Source organism: Geotrypetes seraphini, chromosome 3 (assembly GCF_902459505.1).
Source record: "Geotrypetes seraphini chromosome 3, aGeoSer1.1, whole genome shotgun sequence".
Taxonomy (NCBI): Eukaryota; Metazoa; Chordata; class Amphibia; order Gymnophiona; family Dermophiidae; genus Geotrypetes; species Geotrypetes seraphini.
The window spans coordinates 74313495-74334113 of record NC_047086.1 but is presented as its reverse complement, the minus strand read 5'-3'; the positions used below and the strand labels follow the sequence as shown (position 1 = coordinate 74334113).

The following is a 20619-nucleotide window of genomic DNA, read 5'->3' as shown; positions in this document are numbered from 1 at the left end:
GAGCTGTGAAACATCCAGCCAATCAGGGAGAGGGACACACTTGGGGCTGGTGGTAATCACCTTACTGTTTGAAGATAAAAGGGAGGTTCCTTTACCACTGGGGTAGAGCCAGCGAGTAGCCAAGCCCAGAGGAAGCAGAGCGGAAAACCCAGCTTCAGAGAAGCAGCAGAACCCAGCTGAGCTAGAGCTACAGGTATGCCCACTGAATGAAGAGATGCAGTGGGAGAAATGGTCTAAGGCAGGGGTCTCAAAGTCCCTTCTCGAGGGCCACAATCCATTCGGGTTTTCAGGATTTCCCCAATGAATATGCATGAGATCTGTTAGCATACAATGAAAGCAGTGCATGCAAATAGATCTCATGCAGATTCATTGAGGAAATCCTGAAAACCCGACTGGATTGCGGCCCTCGAGGAGGGACTTTGACACCCTTGGTTTAGGGGCTCTGAACCTGCTGAGTTTATGGAAGTGGAGGAAGACTTGGTCCGCAGGCAGTGACAGTGATTTAATCAATACTGAGATGACTGAAATGGACACTGAATGTGTTTTAAAGCACTGCTCCGCCACTGAAAGTGAAACAAAGGTTCTGTAAGGAAACCTGTGCTAGCTGAAGCCAAGCACTATGAAGCTTTAAAGGAAACTGTTTTATGGTTAGGCTTAAGAAAGCTAACATTGGTAAAGGCTGCTAGTTGCCAAGCAAACAGGACTGTGGGAGGCAATTAACCAATTAAGTAGTCAGAGACAAGTCAGTGTTTCTGACGGAAGAAAAAATTGTGTGCTGGCAAAAGAAAACAAACTGTATGAAGTAACTCAGTGCTACATCAGATGGGATAGTAAGTTATATCTTGGATGGAATCTATAAGTAGATCTAAGGGTAGAATGATCCCATACATTGGTTTAATACAGTGTTTAAACCAGTGGAGTGCTTCAGTCACATGGCTGAAGTTTATGAGACTCAACTCCAAAATAATTGGTATAATTTTCCTTTTTAATCCCAACACAAAGATAGCAGCTGCACTGCTGAGTGGAGATATGGTGGCGATATGAATTTTAACACATGAAATGGAAAACTCAGCTAAGTGCTTTGATTGATTGACTTTGTAGTGTCTTTTTCATGATCTTTTTCTATTGATTTTCTATTTATTGAGGATCAGAGATACAATGGTATTTTGATATGGACTTTGATATGATTTTTTTAATTCTTAGAATTGATGAATTTAACAACTTTTGAAATTATTTATTCACATATTTATGAATTCGAGAACTGACTGTTTCCACAATGATTTTTGGAGATTTTTTTGTCATTGAATTTTGTGGGTTTTTTAAACATACCTTTTTCCTCTTTCCCACACCGGATGCACGTCTGCACTTTATATTTATTTGCTGGTTATTGATTAAATGCTTTTTATAAAATAAGGGTATCATGATGTACAGGGCAGGGTTTATTTAGATCCTTGGGTCTGGTGCTAGTCACCTGGGGCTTTTGGTCACTCGTAGGGATAATTGAGCCCATACTGAAACCCCTTTATTCAATAATTGAATTAGCAGTGCAGCTGTTATCTTTGTGTTGTGATTAAAAAGGAAAATTATACCAATTCTTTTGGAGTTGAGTTTCCATACTATTGATATTCATAGTTTTTGGTTTTTTGAAGCCTGAAGTTTATGAGAGCCAGCAGGGCTTGTGAGCTGAGGAAGTGAGCCAGTGTGCTTGAAAGGCAAAGGCAGATCTAAAGCAAGTGGCTTAGATCTGACCAAGACCTGCTGTGGCCAGGTCAAGGAACTGAACTTGTGAAAAAATGTACCATCCAGTCTGTCCATCCTCAGTAACCATTATCTCTTCCTCTCTCTAAGAGATCCCACATGCCTATCCCAGGCCCTTTTGAATTCAGACACAGTCTCTGTCTCCACCACTTCTTCTGGGAGACTTTGCTATGCATCTACCACCCTTTCTGTAAAAAGTATTTCCTTAGATTACTCCTGAGCCTATCATTGACTTGGCTTCCCTTATGGAGCTCTCCGGAACCTCCCAATGTTCCGTAATTAGAGAAGATGCGAATGTGACATAAAAAATGAAGTCTGCACCTGGGAAGCACTCATGACTGAGCACTTTGCCACTGCAAATTAACGCATGGCCATTAGTACGTGAGCTCCTACCACCACCTATTTATTAGGCGGAAAGGGTTTCCATGCTATGGTGCATGGTGATGTCGCTTTGCTGAGTAGAGCTAGGCATGCCTACTCTCCACCCCCGAAACATGCCCCAATGCTTAAAAAATTAAATCTATATAATAGCTTGTAGGAAACACACACTGATCCCACAACTAGTGTGTCTGTTTATGTTGTACATTCATTGATGAGATGAATTGTTTCTCTGGCCTGCTTCACTTTTGTGCACATTGGTGAAAATGTCTGCCCACTTGCCATATTTTGATCATTTTATAAGTTCTTATCACATTCCAATTATTTATCACTGCAAGTTTTATTATTTTCAGTTATTTTTTAATTGTTTTGCATGTTCCAAGTACTTTGCATGGTTGTTATATTTTCTTTTTTTTGTATTTTTATCCACATGATATTTATTTCTAAACTTTTTAAATTTTATGTAATATGATTATTAGCACGTGATTCTAATTTGTTTTATCTTACAGTTTTGTCTCTGATGCAGCCTTTTGGCAAAACGTGGTCAAGTCAGATATAAGTATTTATTTGGTTGAATTAAAGTCCTTACTATCACATTCTACAAGTGTTGGCCATGAAGAGAGAAACAACGAGAGGCAGAAAAACTCCAAACCACTCTCTCAGGGCACACCAACCGCAAGAACATCCCGTTTCACTTCTGTTCTTACTGTATTCCAATTGTTTCTCTCTCAATAAAAAAATTTGCAAAAAAAAAGTGTTGGTCTGCTGTTTGCTCTGTTGTGCATGGACCATGTAGCCAATTTTCAGAAGAAAACTATCCAAGAAATAATCCATCGGACCCCTTTGAATTGAAAACCAAAACATAACAATTTTATTTACATGTACAGTACAGTATACTGCAAACACCCTGCAGTTCTATGCGGTTTACAAGGCTATAGGAGGGTGAACAATCTCTGTGAATTACAAAACAAATACTGCATTAATGAGACAAAAAAATTTATAAATAACAAACGCTGGCTTTTACAAAGCTGAGGCAGAGGTTTCTACCAAGGGCCGATGAGGTAAATACTCTGATGTTCATAGAATTCCTATGAGCGTCAGAGCATTTACCTTGCCAGCCTGAAGTACAAACCCCTATCGTGGCTTTGTAAAAAGAGCCCAAAGATTTTGTTGTTTCAACTTTATTAATTTTCCATTCAAAAACAGTGCATTAAAATATACATACAATTAATTTCAAGACAGCACTTGCAATCGATCAAAAGAAATACTACCATACATTTCCCTCCATCCCCCACCCTACTTCAAGAACAAAAACAAAGTGCATTACTACATACATACAATTAAAATCATAAACAGCACTTTCCTTTGGTCAATTAATATAACAAAATATAATACCCCCTCCCTGGATGCACAAATCAAATAGGAAATAAGGGGATAATCCAGCTAATCAGTGTTAACAAAATTTGTCAATGGACCCCATGTTAATTTAAATTACATGAAATTTCTGCATTCATTTTTTTCATATTTATAGCATAAACATAAAGAATCCCACCAAAAGGAGAAATTAAATATATCCCAATTTTTTTTAGTTCTTAGTAACCATTTGCATGGCTATCCCAGTTATTATGGCAAATAATCTGCTTTTATATCTATCTAATGGAGGTTTAGGTGACAACAAAGTACCACAGATAACCACCTCATAAAATAACGGAATCGAAGACTCCAGAATCAAATTGATTTGTCCCCACATTTTGATTTTCAAAAGCTGAGTATCAAAGGACAATAGAACAGAGGATCCAGTGTCCCTATTTCAAGATGACAGTGCCCAAATTTTTTAACAAACGCCAAAAAGCATATATGAAACAGAATATAAAATCAGAGGAAGCAAATCAGATCCTAGTTGTGCTGCCTGATAAGACAAAAGCTGCCCCACATAATGCTTAAGGATGAGAATTCGGAAAAAGTTTTGTATGCACAACCACCATTATAGAATTTGCCCTTAGTGCACATTATTCTGGTGCCTAACCGTAGATAATAAAATGGTTTCAAGACTTCTTAAAATCTCATACCTACCAAGTTTATTTTGAAAACACTCATTCAGGTACATGGGATAACTCCTGTGGTGTTCCACAGGGATCTTCTCGTTCGCCATTGTTGTTTAATATATATTTAGCATCTTTGGGGCCAAGATTGGCAAATCTAGGAATTCAACTCTCTCAGTCTCAATTCAACCTCTCAATCTGTAGTTACCAGTTCATATCTTCAGTGATAACTGATAACTGGATGAGTGATTTCAAATTGAAGTTAAATCCAGATAAGACTAAACTTTTTCTGGCCTCACCACATAATTGCAAAGAAAATAGTGTGATCTTAAATGGGATCACTTATCCCATTCCATCCACCATCAAAATATATGGACAGGAATTTATCTATGATTGCTCAAGTTGATTTATTGGTAAAACAAAAATGCTTCTTTATGCTTTGCAACCTTAAACTAATTAGATCATATTTTGATGACAAATCGTTTAGACTATTGGTTCAGTCTTTTGTCCTGAGTACTCTTGACTATTGCAATATTGTGTATCTGGCAGTGAACCAAAAAAACCTGGATCAACTTTGATTAATACAGAATACAGCAATTCGTATGATTTTTAAACTATAAAAATCAGACCACATAACGCCTTATTACAGGGAGCTGCATTAGCTCCCTATGGAAGCTAGAGTGCACTTTAAGTTTGGTTGTCTATGTTACAAAGTAAAATCTGGTATGGCTCCAGCCAATTTAGCTGATTATCTCTTTCCATCATAGACATTCTATTCAGATAGCTTCCCTTTTTTATTTTCCATCGCCCAAAGATTGCTGCTATAAAAGATATCACAGTCGACTACTGTCATTTCAAGCAGCTACTTGGGATACTGATTTTCATAAATTATTCTTTACATCTACATTATATCACAATTTTAGGAAACTATTAAAGACTTATTTATTTAGGAAATTTCTGAAAGATTTCAAATGTATTTCATTCTGTGTTGCAGTAATATTTTACTTTTGTTAAACTGCATAGATCTGACAGGCACACATGTTGTTACGTTATGTTATATTAGACGATCTATACAAAATTACCTCTCGTGAAAGGAAACCCTGCGATGAGAGGGCTTAGGATGAAATTAAGAGATGATAGGCTCTGGAGTAATCTAAGAAAATACTTTTTTACAGAAAGGGTGGTAGATGTGTGGAACAGTCTCCCAGAAGAGGTGGTGGAGATAGAGACTGTGTTTGAATTCAAGAGGGCCTGGGATAGGCACATGGGATCTCTCAGAGAGAGAAAGAGATAATGGTTACTGCGGATGGGCAGACTAGATGGACCATTTGGCCTTTATCTGCCATCATGTTTCTATGTTTCATCTGTACTGTAGCTAGAAATCCCTGATATTCAGATCATTTTGGGCTGATTCCCTCTATATAGATAATTTTAGGATTGTTAAATACATTCACATACCACAATATCCACAAAGTATTTTAAAGTTGATGGATTTATTTATTAATTATTTTAAACATGTAAATCTTGCCTAAAAACTAGGTGGTTTACTGGACTCATATGTTTACCCTCTTCCAGAGAATGTTTAAACCTTTTGAAAAATGAGTCTAAAGATTTCTCATTAAAGAGCCTTACTTGGGTATTCATGTTGAATGGCATATTCAGTGTTAATCTTGAGTGAACCAATTAAATCTGGTTTTCCTCATTTGCATGTATAGGAAATATGAGTAATGCTAATGTGAATGCAAATAGTGTGTGTTAATGCATTTTACTCATATACATGGGATTTAGCTAATATTTGCATTAATAATAAGACCTTATGCTATACTGGTAAGTTAATGATGTATAAAAAAAATATTCTTTACTGATTTTCAAGACATAACAGTGCAAAACACATATTTTTTTTTGAATGTATAACAAATCAGGAAAAGCCCATTTAACTTACAGATATTCAAAGTAAGTAAAGGGGGTGGGGGAAAATGATTAATCAATGACATAAATATACTTAGGGCTCTTTTTACGAAGGTGCGCTAGGTTTTTTTGCGCACGCACAAAATTACCATGCGGTAGCTGAAAACCTACCGCCTCATAAAAAGGAGGTGGTAGTGGCTAGCGCGTTCAGGAATTTAACGCGCGCTATTGCGCGCGTTAAGGCCCTAGCGCACCTTTGTGAAAGGAGCCCTTAATCTTCCAATAACCCACCCTTATTTAAAGTAATAATACATTCCAACCCCCCCTCCCTCCTACCCTGGATGTGTATGGAAATCAAACAGAAAATAAAGAGAAATGACAATTATATAGAAGCAATAAAAGATGTCAACGGGCCCCACACCCATTTAAATACCTTATCTCAGCATTCATTTTTTCATACTTGTAGCTGGAACATAAGTTTGCCCACCAAAAAGGAAAGTTAAGGCGATCAGAATTCTTCCAACTACGTATTATCATCTGAATGGCCATCCCCGTCATAATTTTTAAAAAACGACATTTATAACGGTCCATGGGGGGCTTAACATGCAATAAAGTACAACATATGACTACCTCATATTTCAGTGGAAATGATGAATCGAGTACAGCATTAATCTATCACCATCATCACATTCCTCATCATGTTCCACTGAAGCAAGTCCATCTTGTGGAGGTACAGGGACAAGCAGTGAGTCATCATGAGAAACAGGCCTAATAGCAGAATCCAGAGTAGGATATATAATTGTGTACTTCGTTTTAGCTGAGAATCCACTTGTGTTCACAAGGCAAAAGTAGCAATCATTAATATGGTCTCACAGTTCCCTCCATAACATTGGGATTGCAAATGACATCATTGCCTTTCGTCGACTGAGCCAGTCACGTAGTTCATTGGAACAACTGGTGCAGATGATATGTGGAGCCCAAGACTTAACCTGGTCACCCGGTGGATAGCCAAAGTACAATTTGTATACCTTCTTCAGATCTACAGTAATTGGGTGACGTTGTGCTTTTGTCGTGAATGAAACACAGATGTAACAGAAACTATCTGGATGATTAGTACAATGTCTTGGCATGATAAAGACTGATATTAATCACTGTCTGTAGCATAAAAAAACCAAAGGCAACTGTCGTTAACCCTCCTTATACGTTTATCCTATAAACGCATGATATTTTGCCCAATTTACGTTTATAATTACATATGATGAGCCTCATTACAAAAATGTGACGTGCTAGTGAAAAACTAAACACAGATTTGAAATCAGCATGAAAAATACTACAAAACCTACCCAACACTAACTTTGATGAAAATGATGTTTTGACATGTGTTATATAATCAACCAAGATAATAAAAAAAAGATTTTTCAGAACAATAAGTAAGAACTAATCCTTCATATCTTTTCAGACCCAAGAACATGGATGCCCTGTCTGGCTGAATTGTGAATGTATCAAAAATATGTTATAAATGGGCAGTCTAATTGGATGCTGAACTCCTTCAAGGATGATTATTTTCTTGATTGGTAGAAAATAAACAAATACAATCCTAAAAAGAATTAAACCTGTTTTGAACGATGCTTAGGATGTGGATTGTACTTGGGGTAATAGCAATATATGCACCTTGTTGTCTTAAACTGAATTTTAGTCTCATTCCTAAGTCTACACCCGATTACATAAAAAAAGAATGCTTCTATTTCCCATCTTCTTCTCTCCCTTCTCTTGACATTAATAACCACATAGAAAACTGTTTCTCTCTTGATATTTACATTTTTCAAGGAAACTCCTTCAGGATTTGCAGCTTCAATGTTCAGCTATTTCTCATCTAAGAGGAATGCAATGGAAAGTGATCAATATGGAAGCTTTGATGACTGATGCTACTACCTTCAAGTTTCAAACCTGTAATATCTCATCCCTTCTCTGTGTCTCCTATTAGTACAACACTGGTGACAGTCCCTTGTGGATAAAGCCTTTTGAATTGCTATTTAAAAAGCATGGTGAGAGATTCTGGAGGTTCATTTCACATATCCATAGTAAGGTTACCGCTGACTTCCTGATGAAGCTTTTTATAAGCACAACACTTGAAAATGAATATCTTGACTAGTCAAGCAATTGGCAATAAAAAATGAACACAAACACAATCAAGCTAAAAATAAACTCATTTATGGTCAACTTTTCTAAATATCATTTACTTTTATGACACTTTTCACCTGACAAATGATGCATGGCATTTTAGATAAAATTAGACACAGTTGTATAAAGACATTTTTTACTTATATGGCATAATAAGATGGGTTTCATTGATTTGGATTTATTAACCATAGCTCATTAACTGGCAACATTTGTTCTCTGTTTGACTTTTGGTTGTTATTTTAAACTTTTTTGGTTCGCTAAAAGTCTCTCATAAATACATACATAAACGTGTTTATATATTTATTTATTGACACAGGGAAGCCTTTGTCAGGCTAGAACCCCTGTAGCCCGCCCAGCATTGACTCAAAAACTGTTCCCCTTCCTAGGGCAAGAAATAGAACTGTAAAGCTTGTGCAGAAGGCTAAAGTCTCACTGGTAGTGCAGGAGACAGGGTTCAGGGCAAAAGTAATGGCAGAACCTGCTTTGTCACCCTATTCTTCCTTTCTTAAGTACCCTGCAAAAGTCTGCTTTAAACCCCAAGCCTTGCTCCCTGACCTGAAAAGGGTTGAGAGGGGAGGGACTAGCAGGGCGGACGTGCCTCAGGTACACTAGCCAATTGCTAAGGGCAATGCAATGCAGAAGCTTTACCTGGATAAATTCTACTCAGCTGGGAATCCTAATGAGCAGGAGCAGCACAGAACTGGCTGAGAAACCTCCCAGCCAATCAGGAAGCTCAGGAGAGAAACTGGGTTCCTTTACCTTTGCCCCATAGCAGAACTCTATCAGGCGGGAACAGGAAAGTCAGGCACAAGACTCCTAAACAGAAACTTTCCTGGGGTGAGTTCTCTAGCGAGGCATTTCCAGAAGCTGCTTTAAGCATACATTAGCACCCACTGGGAGGGGGTGACGAACAGCTAGCTAAGGAAGAAAGCTAAATGTAAATAGGAGAAGATTTTCTAGATTTAAATAAGCCAGAATATATGCCCAGAACCAGAAGAAAGTATGATATATGAATGCATGAGTAAATGAACTGGTTAGAAGGCAAACCTGAATGTTTGTGTTTGAAGAGAAATATGAATATGAAATAAACTGGTTATAAAGCTTAGAATGGAGCATGCACAACTTTGGTGGCGGGGAGAGACTGAGTTAGCCAGCACTGCTGCTAACAGGAACTTATTTAAAGACTAAGAAGCAAGTAGAATTTGCTTCTAAAGCCCCAAGGTTTGCTATCCTAGTGACACTGAATATTAGGCGAATATTGGATCATAAAATCATTAAGGGTGAAAGTTCCCATACCTTCTGGCCTTAGCTTGAGGGAAAGGTCAGTTACGTGAAAGTATTTCAGTGCTTTAAAGAAAGATTGGCCTCAGAACTGATTGATAGCTCCTGCAGGATTGGTGTGGGGAAAATATAATGCAGGAGGCTGGTCATTCCTGCCAGCTGGCAGACCCACAGGGTGAGCTGCTAGCAGGGGTGGCTGCAAGAACTGAATTGAAGTGGCAGCCATGTTGGATAAACTGAATGACTAAAGATAGCTGTATGAAGAGTGGAATATGATGTTGTTTTGAATTCTCTAACTGGAGGTGATATCAAAAAGAATAAGTTTTTCTTTTGATATTTTGTGGAACATCAAAAGACTAAAAGACTAAAAAGTGTTTTGATAATACTTGCTTGACTCCATTGGTACTCTTAGGAGCACTGGTCCAGACGCAAGTGGCAGAGATTCGGTCTTACCATACCTGATGGGCTGGGACCCTGCCACTAAATACAGTTAAAGCCCCAATTCCTTGAAAATTGTCCCAGTTCAAGTTGAGAGGAACAGACCCAGTATAAACCTGTACCTAGCCCTAGAGGAGTGCAGCAGAGGGGATAGTGCAGGGGAGAATAGGACTCCAGACACTAGCCCCTATGATTCCTATGATAAGCAAGGTGATAACACTCAGTTTGATCAGTATGCAAAGCAAGCTGACACAGAATGGGTTAAAGGGAGAGGTGAAGCTGAGACACAGAGGGCAAAGCCTTTAGTTGCTCAGGGAGGTGCAAGGAAAAAGCCTTTGAGTATTAAATTGAGCACACCTGGGAGCACAGAGAGGCAGCCAGGAACGTTGAAGCCATAGAACTTCAGAGAAAGCACAGAACCTGAGGGGAGATGCCTGCACAGAGGGAACGCTTCCAACAGAAAGGTAACAAAGCTGAGAGAAGCATAATTCCAGCACAAGGCATAGTTAGGAATAAAGGGCAATGGGAGTTGGCTCAGTTAGAAGATGCCCAGGAGGATCCTTGGAACACTTTCTCAGATGAGGGGGAAGAGCTTACTGATGAGGAAAGGATGGGTTTAAGTGAAGTTTGGGAACTTGATTGTGTTATTGCCCTGTACTAGAACAAAAGCCCTTGCATTTCCAGAAACCCATGATAGTGTATGTGTGTGTGTGGAGTGGGGAGGGTGGGACTGAAATCATCACAGTGTAAGGGTGGTAAGGTTTCCCCTAGCCCACTGATCCAGAGTGAGGGGTGTGGTTTATGGGAAGGACTAGAGATAGCTTCCTAGTTGTGATATTTGAAGCGCTTAAGTTGGCTGCAAAAGCACAGGAGAAAAGAAAGGCAGGGTGGCCTTGTCCAGCCCTGGTGCCTAGCTGAAGGTACACAGGTTCCAGAGACTTTTTTCTGACAGCAAGAGTGAGCTGGGGAGCAGCAGTGCTGTGTGAAAAGGACCAACATTTGTGTAAATTAAAGCGATACTAATGAACTGCTTTTGCCCATTCAAACACTGATCATTGTGTCCGTGGTTTGTGCACTGGGAAAAGGTTTTCCTTTTGTGAGTGACATTTAAGCCATACAGTGATTTCTAAATTGGAAGAATAAATGTTTTGTTTTGGACCTGGCTGGAAGACTCAGTTTTTCTTTTACTAACTCTAAGGAGTGCTGGATTGTGCGTTAGTGGTAAATTTGTTTTCTTTCCCATCCTGGGCTCTTTGGGGAGGACGGGATAGAAAACAAATTACAGGTCAACATGCACAATATACTATTAACAGGTTACAATTTTCCATAGTTACAGTACAAGTTTTATCCTAACTCAACACATACTAGGGATCAAATACCAATATCCTTAATATACAGTTTACAGGTTAAATTAGTCATAGTTACAGTGCAAGATTTTTCAATACAAGTTTTTATCCTAACATAACACATATCAAAGATCTTGTATAGAGCGAGAGAGAGAGAAAATTTGCACTAAAGCTTGTGGGGAGGATGGCAAAAATGGAGGTTGGTTTGTGTGATCCCCTTAACCAAAGAGGGATTCCATTGCCATTGGATTTTGATAAGAAGATGCAGTAATGTTTATATTTTTTTAGCATTCTGATCAAATTAATAGTTACTTACTTTTACACACAGGTGATTTTCCTGTCCATTTCATATCACCTCTACAAGTCCGATGTTCTGACCCACCCGCAAGGAAAAATCCTGGCTGACAGGTATATATTAAAGTATACCCCAAGGTGGGTAGATCAATGGATCTCACATCTGCATTGGTTGGAGTTTCTGGCTGTCTACAAGCATGAGCTGAAAGGAAGATTATATAATAAGATACATTATAATAGCCAATTATTCACAAACCATGATCCAGTAAAAACAAAGGAAATATATTTTGCATTGTTTTAAAGTAAATTGATAATATTATTTACCACAAAGTTGAATAAAGATGATAATCAAAATGCATTTTTTAAAATATGGGCACGCTCTGTACAAATGTAGAGTACTGAAAATAAAAATTCTATTTCATATAGAAAAGTAGAGGTAAGTCATAGGCAGGGCCCACATTTATGCAGGCTAGTTATGGAATACTGTAAGTCACCTGTATAAGTGCTGCATTTGGACACATTCATTTACGCCCGTCATAGACCTGGCAAACATGTACATACCTACATTTAGGGCTCCTTTTAAAAGGCCGTGCTAGGCCTTAATGCGTGGAATAGCGGACACTAAATTGCCGCTCGCGCTAGCCGCTACCGCCTCCTTTTGAGCAGGTGGCAGATTTTCAGCTAGCATGCACTATAGCGCGCGCTAATCCAGTGCGTGCGCTAAAACCACTAACGTGGCTTCATAAAAGGAGCCCTTAGTCTCATCAAGAGGTCACTTTGGGGTACAAAAAAAAAATCTCTGATACAAGTCAACATATAATTATTGGCCCTCAAACTATATGTTTCATTGATCAGTTTATAACTCTTAGGGTTCCTTTTACTAAGTTGTGCTAAGAACTAATGTATGCTTAACTCAGTTTAAATGGACTTACCGCAGGACACACTGAGGCATCCCATGGTGGGTTCTGAATGAGGGAACACAAACCATGCACTAAAAAATACTTTTAAATTATTTTACAGAGGAGGCATGCCTGGGGCGGAGAGTGGGCTTTTTTGTGCTAATCATTTAGCACTAGAGAATGACACGGTGGTTTTTACCCGCGGCTAGCCGCGAGTAGCCGCGGGTAACCCGCCGAAATGGGGAAAGAAAAAATAGTAGTCGCTGCGGGGACGGGAACAAGGCCATTCACCGCCCCATCGAGCAGTGAATGGTCGTGTCTCCGCAGTAAGGTAATCAAGGATCGCGCGGTCCAGCAGCCCCCACCCGCCCGATCGCAGCGTTCAGCCAGCTTCCTCCCTCCACCTCATCTTATATGCAGAGTTTGCCGGCTTTCTTTTTCGCCCAGCCGCACACTTTCAAAAAGCCGCGCACACGCGGCTGCTCGAGTTGTTCAATCTTCTCCTCTGCTGCAACTTCCTGTTTCCGGTTGCGTCAGAGCAGAAGATTGAACAACTGAGCAGCCGCGTGTGCGCAGCTTTTTGAACGCATGCGGCTGGGCGAAAAAGAAAGCCGACAAACTCTGCATATAAGGTGAGGTGAAGGGAGGGAGGTGATGAAACACTGCAATTGGGTGGGAGGGGGCTGCTGGACTGCGCGATCGCGCGTGTTCCCGGCTCACACCAGGAAGGAGGGAGTGAAAGGGAAAGAGATTCTGGGCCAAGGGGATGAAGAGGGAGAGAAACAAACCCACAGCAGGAAAGAAAGGGGAGGACAGGCAGGTGAGCCAGATGCTGGAAGCAGGGGGGGGGGGGAAGAAAGAGGGAAAAAAGCTAGATGGGATTGAAGAGAAGAGACACATTGGTGTGGAAGAGGAAGATAGGGGAAATCTGGATACAGGAAGGTAACAGAAAGAGGGGAAAATACATCTACATTGCTACGTACAAATGATTAGCAAAGTAGATGTTAGTAAGGGCTCATACACCAACTTTTGGTAATGGTAGTGCGCTAATGGAAATAGTAGGGCATGACTATTAATTCAGATACAGAGAATCATCTGCAGCTCACAAAAATACAGCCCCTGAACTACTTGCCTTGAAAGCACAGTTACTTACCTGTAATAGGTGTTATCCAGGGATAGCAGGCAGACATTCTCACATGTGTGTGACATCATCCATGGAGCCCAGTATAGACAGTGCTAAAGTGTACTGTCACTTTAAAAATTGTGTAAGTCTCAAGACTGCCCATACCGTGCATGCATCGGTGCCTTCCCACCCGATGTTGGCTTGTGGGACCACCATTTCAGTAAAAACTAAGAAGCCAGCTAGGGGAGGTGGGCTGGTTGAGAATAGCTACCTGATTTCCCTGGATAACACTTATTACCGATAAGTGTGCTTTATCCCAGGACAAGCAAACAGCACATTCTCCCTAACTGAAAGTAAAATAAGGGAGGAGGGAAGTTGGCTTCATGTAGAGAATAAATTTTGCAAAACTGCTTGGCTGAATTGGCTATCTCATCTAGAATGATTCTCTAAACAGTAGTAAGATGTGAAGGTATGAATTGAGGACTAAGTAGCTGCTTTACATATGTCCTCAATGGGAGTATAATGGAGATGAGCTACCAAAGTTACTACTGCTCTAAACGTATTTGCTGTGACATGATCTTCTAGTGTCAGCCCAGCCCAAGCATAGCAAAAATAGATACAGTCTGTCAGCCAAGTGGCGTTGGTTTTCTTTGTGACAGGAGCTCCCAGTATGTTAGGATCAAAAGAAAAGACCAACTGAGTTGATTTTCTGTGAAGTTTTGTGAGGTCTAAGTAATAAGCAAGAGCACATTTATGGTCTAATGTGTGGAGTGCAAGCCTTACCAGGGTGAGAGTATGTTTTAGGAAGAAGACAAGGAGAACTACAGATTGATTCAGATGATTAGTCCAAGACAATCTTTGGTAGGAACTTTGGATAAATGCAAAGAACCACCCTATCATGGTAGAATGTTGTATAAGGTGGGTCTGAGACAAGTGCTTGAAGTTTACTGACTCGATGTGTAGAAGTAATACAGATTGAGAATACTACTTTCCAAGTCAGATATTTGAGAGATGAAGATGCAAGTGGCTCAAAGGGTAGCTTCATTAGTTGAAAGCACATCATTAAGATCTCAGGCAACTGGAGGAGATTTGATTGGTGGTTTTGTACAAAAAAGGCTTTTCATAAATTTAGAGATCAATGGATGCACAGATAGGGGCCTTTTATTAAGAGGTATATGAAAAGCACTAATAGCACAAAGATGAACTCTAACTGAAGTGGTCTTGAGGCCAGAGTTGGAAAGGTGTAGGAGGTAATCAAGAACTGATGGGAAAGGACATGTGTCTGGGTGTAATGACTGTTAGTTACACCAGAGGGTAAGGCGAGTCCATCTGAAATGGTAACAATGCTGCAAGGATGGTTTTCTGGAGGCTTCAATGATGGCTGATTCTGGAGCACACAGGGTAACCGCTTCTACTTGTTGAGAGAAAGAAACCATGCTATGAGAGTCAAGGAGCATAGATAAGAATGAAGAAGGAGACCCTTGTTCTGAGTGATCAAGGCTGGAAAAAGTTGGTGTGATGGGTTCCCGGACACTGAGTTGAAGAAGAGGAGGGAACCATGGTGGTCTTGGCCATCATGGTGCTATGAGTATTAAGGCAGCTGGTTCTTGGTGGAGACTGAACTCTTTCTTAAGAAATCTAACTCCACAGGTGACCCTCGAGGGGAGGAATGCTGGCCTAGTGTCTAACCCTCAATAAGCCTGGTTGTAAGAGAGGTTATAAAGGCTCAGCAACCTGTGAAGTACTGTCTGGGAAAGGTAAACTTGGGTTTAAGTAGGTTATATCACTGTAGTTCTCTTTATTAGCTCAGCAAAATCAGTTAGGCAATAGTGTAGCCTTTAGAGTCTCTGTTAAGTATAATACAAAACAGTGTTTTAGCCTAGATTAGTATTTTAGGTTGCATTTCAGGGCATAATACCAGGTTAGGGCATAAATGGCTGTTGAGGAAAGGCTCTGGTGTTAATTTCATTCCCTCTTGCCCACCCCAAGGCAGAGCTTTTTTATTTATAGGACCTTTAGCCAACCAGGAACAGGGCATTACTTTGATAGGATTTTTCTGCCCATTCTTTATTCTTCCAGGTATAAGTACTTCTGCACCACAATATGGCTGGGAAACATCGTATTACTAAAGCTGCTGCTCAGGTTACCACTTCTGTCTCTGTGCAGACAGAAAATGTTACCCAGACAGAGGGAGTACTTTAGTATGCAAGCTTGAATCTCTCATGAAGGAAGTAAAGGAACTGAGAGGAGGTGGAAAGATTGAGAAGCATCCTTGAGAATGAGAGGTACATCAATGAAATGGTTCATGAGGCATCAAAGATTTCTAGCATTGGGGAAATACAAGCTGTGCTGAGGGAAGACAGCTAGACTCAGACTACGGAACACTGCAAGAGTGGTACTGTGACTCTCCCAGCCCCTGCATTGAAGAACTGGTATGCTGTCCTGGAAGTGGAGGAGATGAGAGCATCCCAAGGAGTGGAAGGACCAAAGCTTGAAATCCCCAAAATTACTGGATCCATGACCACTAGGAGGTGTAAGGTAGTGGTAGTTGGTGATTCCCTTCTGAGGGGTATAGAATCATCCATCATCAGACCAGACATGATGCCACGAGAGGTATGCTGTCTGCCTAGTACCAAAATCCAAGATGTTACAGAGAGCTTGCCGAGACTAATCAAGCCTGACGACTATAATCCGATGTTCATCCTCGTTGGAAATAATGATACTTCCAGGTACCCCTGCGAATGTATCAAAAGTGAATTTGTGGCTCTGGGAGAGAAGGTGAAGCAGTCAGGTATGTAGGTGGTATTCTCATCCATCCTCCCTGTCGAGGATAAAGGCCAGGGCAGAGAAGCTCACATCCTGGAGATGAATGCGTGGCTACAATGATGGTGTCATCAAGAGCGTTTTGGCTACCTGGACCATAGGATGATTTTCCAAGGGCTGCTGAGTAGGGATAGTGTACATCTATCAAAGAAGGGAAGAGGTGTCTTTGGCAGCAGGCTGGCTAATCTACTGAAGAGGGCTTTAAACTAGAAGTGATGGGGCAGAATGATCAAAGCCCCCAGGTGATTATAAGCCCTCAGGTAAGTAGATCACTGAATATCTCTACACAGATGTGAAAAAAGGGCAGCGTTTGAAAAGCAGTATATACTTATGCTTAAAGTATGGGAAACAAGATTCTGGATCTAGAAACAGTGATGGAAGATGATGAGTTGGATATAGTGGTGATCACAGAGACGTGGTTCACAGCGAACCATGACTGGGATGTAGTTATACCGGGCTATAATCTGTTCAGAAAAAACAGGGTAGGAAGAAAATGAGGGGGAGTAGTGTTATTTGTTAAAGATCATATTAAAGCCACACAATTGCAGGATCAGCAGGGCAAGGAAGAGGCACTGTATATCAATTTGGAAAGAGGGAATGGTGAATATATTTACATTGGTGTGATATACAAGCCTCCTTCACAGATGGAAGAAGTGGACAGATATTTAATAGTAGACACTCAGAATATATCTAAAAAGGGGAAGTTTTATTAATAGGTGATTTTAACATGCTGGATGTTGATTGGAGTATCCCTACTGCAGGGTCTTCTAGAAGTAGGGAGATCCTGGATTCTCTACAAGGAGAACTGTTACCGCAGTTGCTAATAGAACCCATGTGGGATGGGGTCATACTGGACTTAGTGCTTACAAATGGGGAAAGTATTTCTGATATTACAGTGGGTGATCATCTAGCATCCAGTGATCACTGCATGGTAGGGTTTAATATTAAAGATGGGTAAAGAGAGGCTCATTCAAAAGAGGTTCTAGACTTTAAAAAACTAACTTTGTTTGGATGCGGTATTCCGTCAAGGAATTTTTGCCTGGATCCTGGATGGGAACATTTAGAAGGAGTGGAAATGCAATGGGCAAAACTGAAAGGAGTAATTGTAAGAGTGACAAACCTTTATGTGAGGCAAGTAAGTAAAAGTAAGAGGAAAAGAAGGCAACTTTGCTTCTCAAAAGTAGTAGCTGAGAAGGTAAGGAATAAGAGGTTAGCTTTCATAAACTACAAAAGATCACAGAAAGAGGAAGACAGGCAAAAAATATCTGGAAAAGTTAAGAGAGATGCAAATGGTAGAAAAAATAGCTGAAATGGTAAAACGGGGAGACAAGATTTTTTTTAGATATATTAGTGATAAGAAGAAGTGCAAAAGTTGCTTTGTGAGACTCAAATGTCAAGGGGAGAAATATGTAGAAGCTGATAAAGAAAAGGCTAAATTGCTTAACAAATATTTCTGTTCTGTGTTCACGGCTGAAGCACTGGAAGCAGGATCACAGAAAACAAATATGAATAGGGATGGAGAAGTGGTAGACACTGATCGATTTTCAAAGAGTTGTGTTCGTGAGTGATGGGGCCGAATGGTGTACATCCGAGGGTGCTGAAGGAACTTGGGAACATTCTGGTGACTCCACTGACTGACCTTTTCAATGAGTCTCTAGAGTCGAAAGTGGTACCGGAGGACTGGAAAAGGGCGGATGTGGTCCCTCTTCACAAAAGTGGAAGTAAGGAAGAAGTAGGCAATTACAGGCTAGTAAGTCTGATTTCTGTGGTAAGCAAATTAATGGAAACACTTTTAAAACAGAGAATGGTGAAGTTTCTGGAATCCTGTGTATTACAGCAGTGGACCCCAGCCCTGTCCTGGAGGACCACCAGGCCAATCGGTTTTTCAGGATAGTCCTATTGAATATGCATGAGACATATTTGCATATAGTGGAAGTGACAGGCATGCAAATCTGCTCCATGCATATTAATTAGGGCTATCCTGAAAACCCAATTGGCCTGGTGGTCCTCCAGGACAGGGTTGGGGACCACTGTATTACAGGACTGGAGGCAACATGGATTCACTAGAATTAGGTCTTGTCAGACAAATCTGATCAATTTCTTTGACTGGGTGACCAGAGGATAGGGGGAGTGTGCTAGATGTGATATATTTAGATTTTAGCAAAGCCTTTGACAGTGTTCCACACAGAAATCTAATAAATAAACTTAGTGCCCTTGGGATGAGTCCCAAAGTGACGGGCTGGGTCAAGAACTGGTTGAGTAGAAGGCGACAGAGGGTAGTGATCAAAGGAGATTGCTCTGAGGAAAGGGATGTTACCAATGGTGTGCCTCAAGGTTCTGTTCTTGGGCCTGTTCTTTTTAACATTTTTATAAACAATATTGCTGAAGGGTTGTCATGTAAGATTTGCCTCTTTGCGGATGATACCAAAATCTGCAATAGAGTAGACACCCAGGATGGTGTGAATAACATGAAGAAAGACCTGGCAAAGCTTAAAGAATGGTCTGAAATTTGGCAGCTAAAATTTAATGCTAAGAAATGCAAGGTCATGCATTTGGGCTGCAAAAACCTGAGGGAATGGTACAGTTTAGGGGTGAAGAACTTATGTGCATGACAGAAGAGCAGATTTGGGTGTGATTGTATGTGATTATCTTAAGGTAGCCACACAGGTTGAAAAGGTGATGGTGAAAGCTAGAAGGATGCTAGGGTGCATAGTGAGAAGTATGGCCAGTAGGGAAAAGGAGGTATTGATGTCCCTATATAAGACTTTGGAGACCTCATTTAGAATATTGTGTACAATTCTGGAGGCTGCACTTTCAAAAAGATATAAAAAGGATGGAGTCGGTCCAGAGGAAGGCTGTTAAAATGATGCGTGGTCTTCGTCATAAGGCGCATTGGAACAGACAAAGATCTCAATCTGTATACCTCGAGGGGAGCTAGCATAAGTTCTAGAGCTGCTAGCTTTTTTCAGGGCAGACTCCATTAGAATTGACTGATACTGGAGTTGTGGTTTATCAACACCTGGACATGATTGCACTGTGCACAAGAAGTCTATTTTTCTTGGGACAACAGGGATCAAAAGTGGTGATTCCTAATTCTTAAGCATGGTCTCTTTCATGAGGTTATGAAAGGGGAGCTTTAGACAGTCTTTTGGTATCTGACCGCAGTTCAATTCATTGAAGAGCTCTGTCCTAGGTTCCAACTCCATTTTTATGTGTAGGACTTGACCCATCTGCCGTATGAAGTTAGTGGAGAAGCTTTCAGGTGGTGTTCTCTTACGTGATGGATCTGAAGAGAGTCCATATGACTAATCGGCAGAGAGTTTCAGGCACTCAGATAAAGAATGATGTGATAAATCAGTCATACTCCTCAATGCAATGTTCTGGTGATGGCAATGGTGAATGTTGAGATGATCAGTGGGGAAAGTGTCAAGGTCTCCATTCAGATGGAGAAGAGCACCAACTATGACTCCAAGGAGAGTGTCAAGACCCTCAATGGCGTCGATGTGAAGAGGATCTTGAGGAAGAGATTCGATGCCTGGGTGATGTCTCTCTCAACCTCAAACTGCATCAGTGGAGAGTGCAAAATCTGGTTCTTGATGTCTGAGTCGAGTGCTGCTCAGGCTGGGCTAGTACTGAATGTGTTGCTGCAGTTATCTGACCAGTCTGAGATTGTACCATGCTAGCCAACTCCCACTGCACCATCTCCATGATTTGTTCTTGAAGCGAGAGAACTGGTACCATGGTGATAATTGGTATATATAGTGCAGTTGGTGCTGGGTGACCTCAATGAAGAGGCACTTCTGCTACGAGACACTACCGGTAATGATGGTGACCTCGATGCAAAACGTCAGTGTTTCAAGTTTGTTGACAGTGTGGATGCCTGGACCAACTCTGATGTCATTTTGCAGGGGGAAGCATGTCTATGCTTCTTAGCCTTTTTACTTGAAAATCACCTGAAGGCTGTTTGGGTGATGAAACCAATGTCAATTGATGCATCAGTGTTGGTGTCAAAGATGCCACAGATGGTGCCTGGTGTTAGCGTTAAATGTGGCAGACATCCTCAATGCTCCCGATGTTGTCCTGAATAACTTTTCAAACTGGAACTACCTAGCCTTTCGTGACTGTTTCTGAAGTTTAGAGCAGCACAA

General features: G+C 40.6%; 1 protein-coding gene across 1 annotated transcript in view; it reads right to left on the bottom strand.

Moving 5' to 3' along the window:
• The window catches only part of CSMD1 (CUB and Sushi multiple domains 1), a 2397241-nt gene that overhangs the window by 64966 nt on the left and 2311656 nt on the right, over positions 1-20619 (bottom strand). The window contains exon 64 of the mRNA XM_033936341.1: positions 11649-11828. Coding sequence (XP_033792232.1) covers positions 11649-11828 — 180 coding nt within the window. The remainder of the gene's footprint in view (positions 1-11648; positions 11829-20619) is intronic.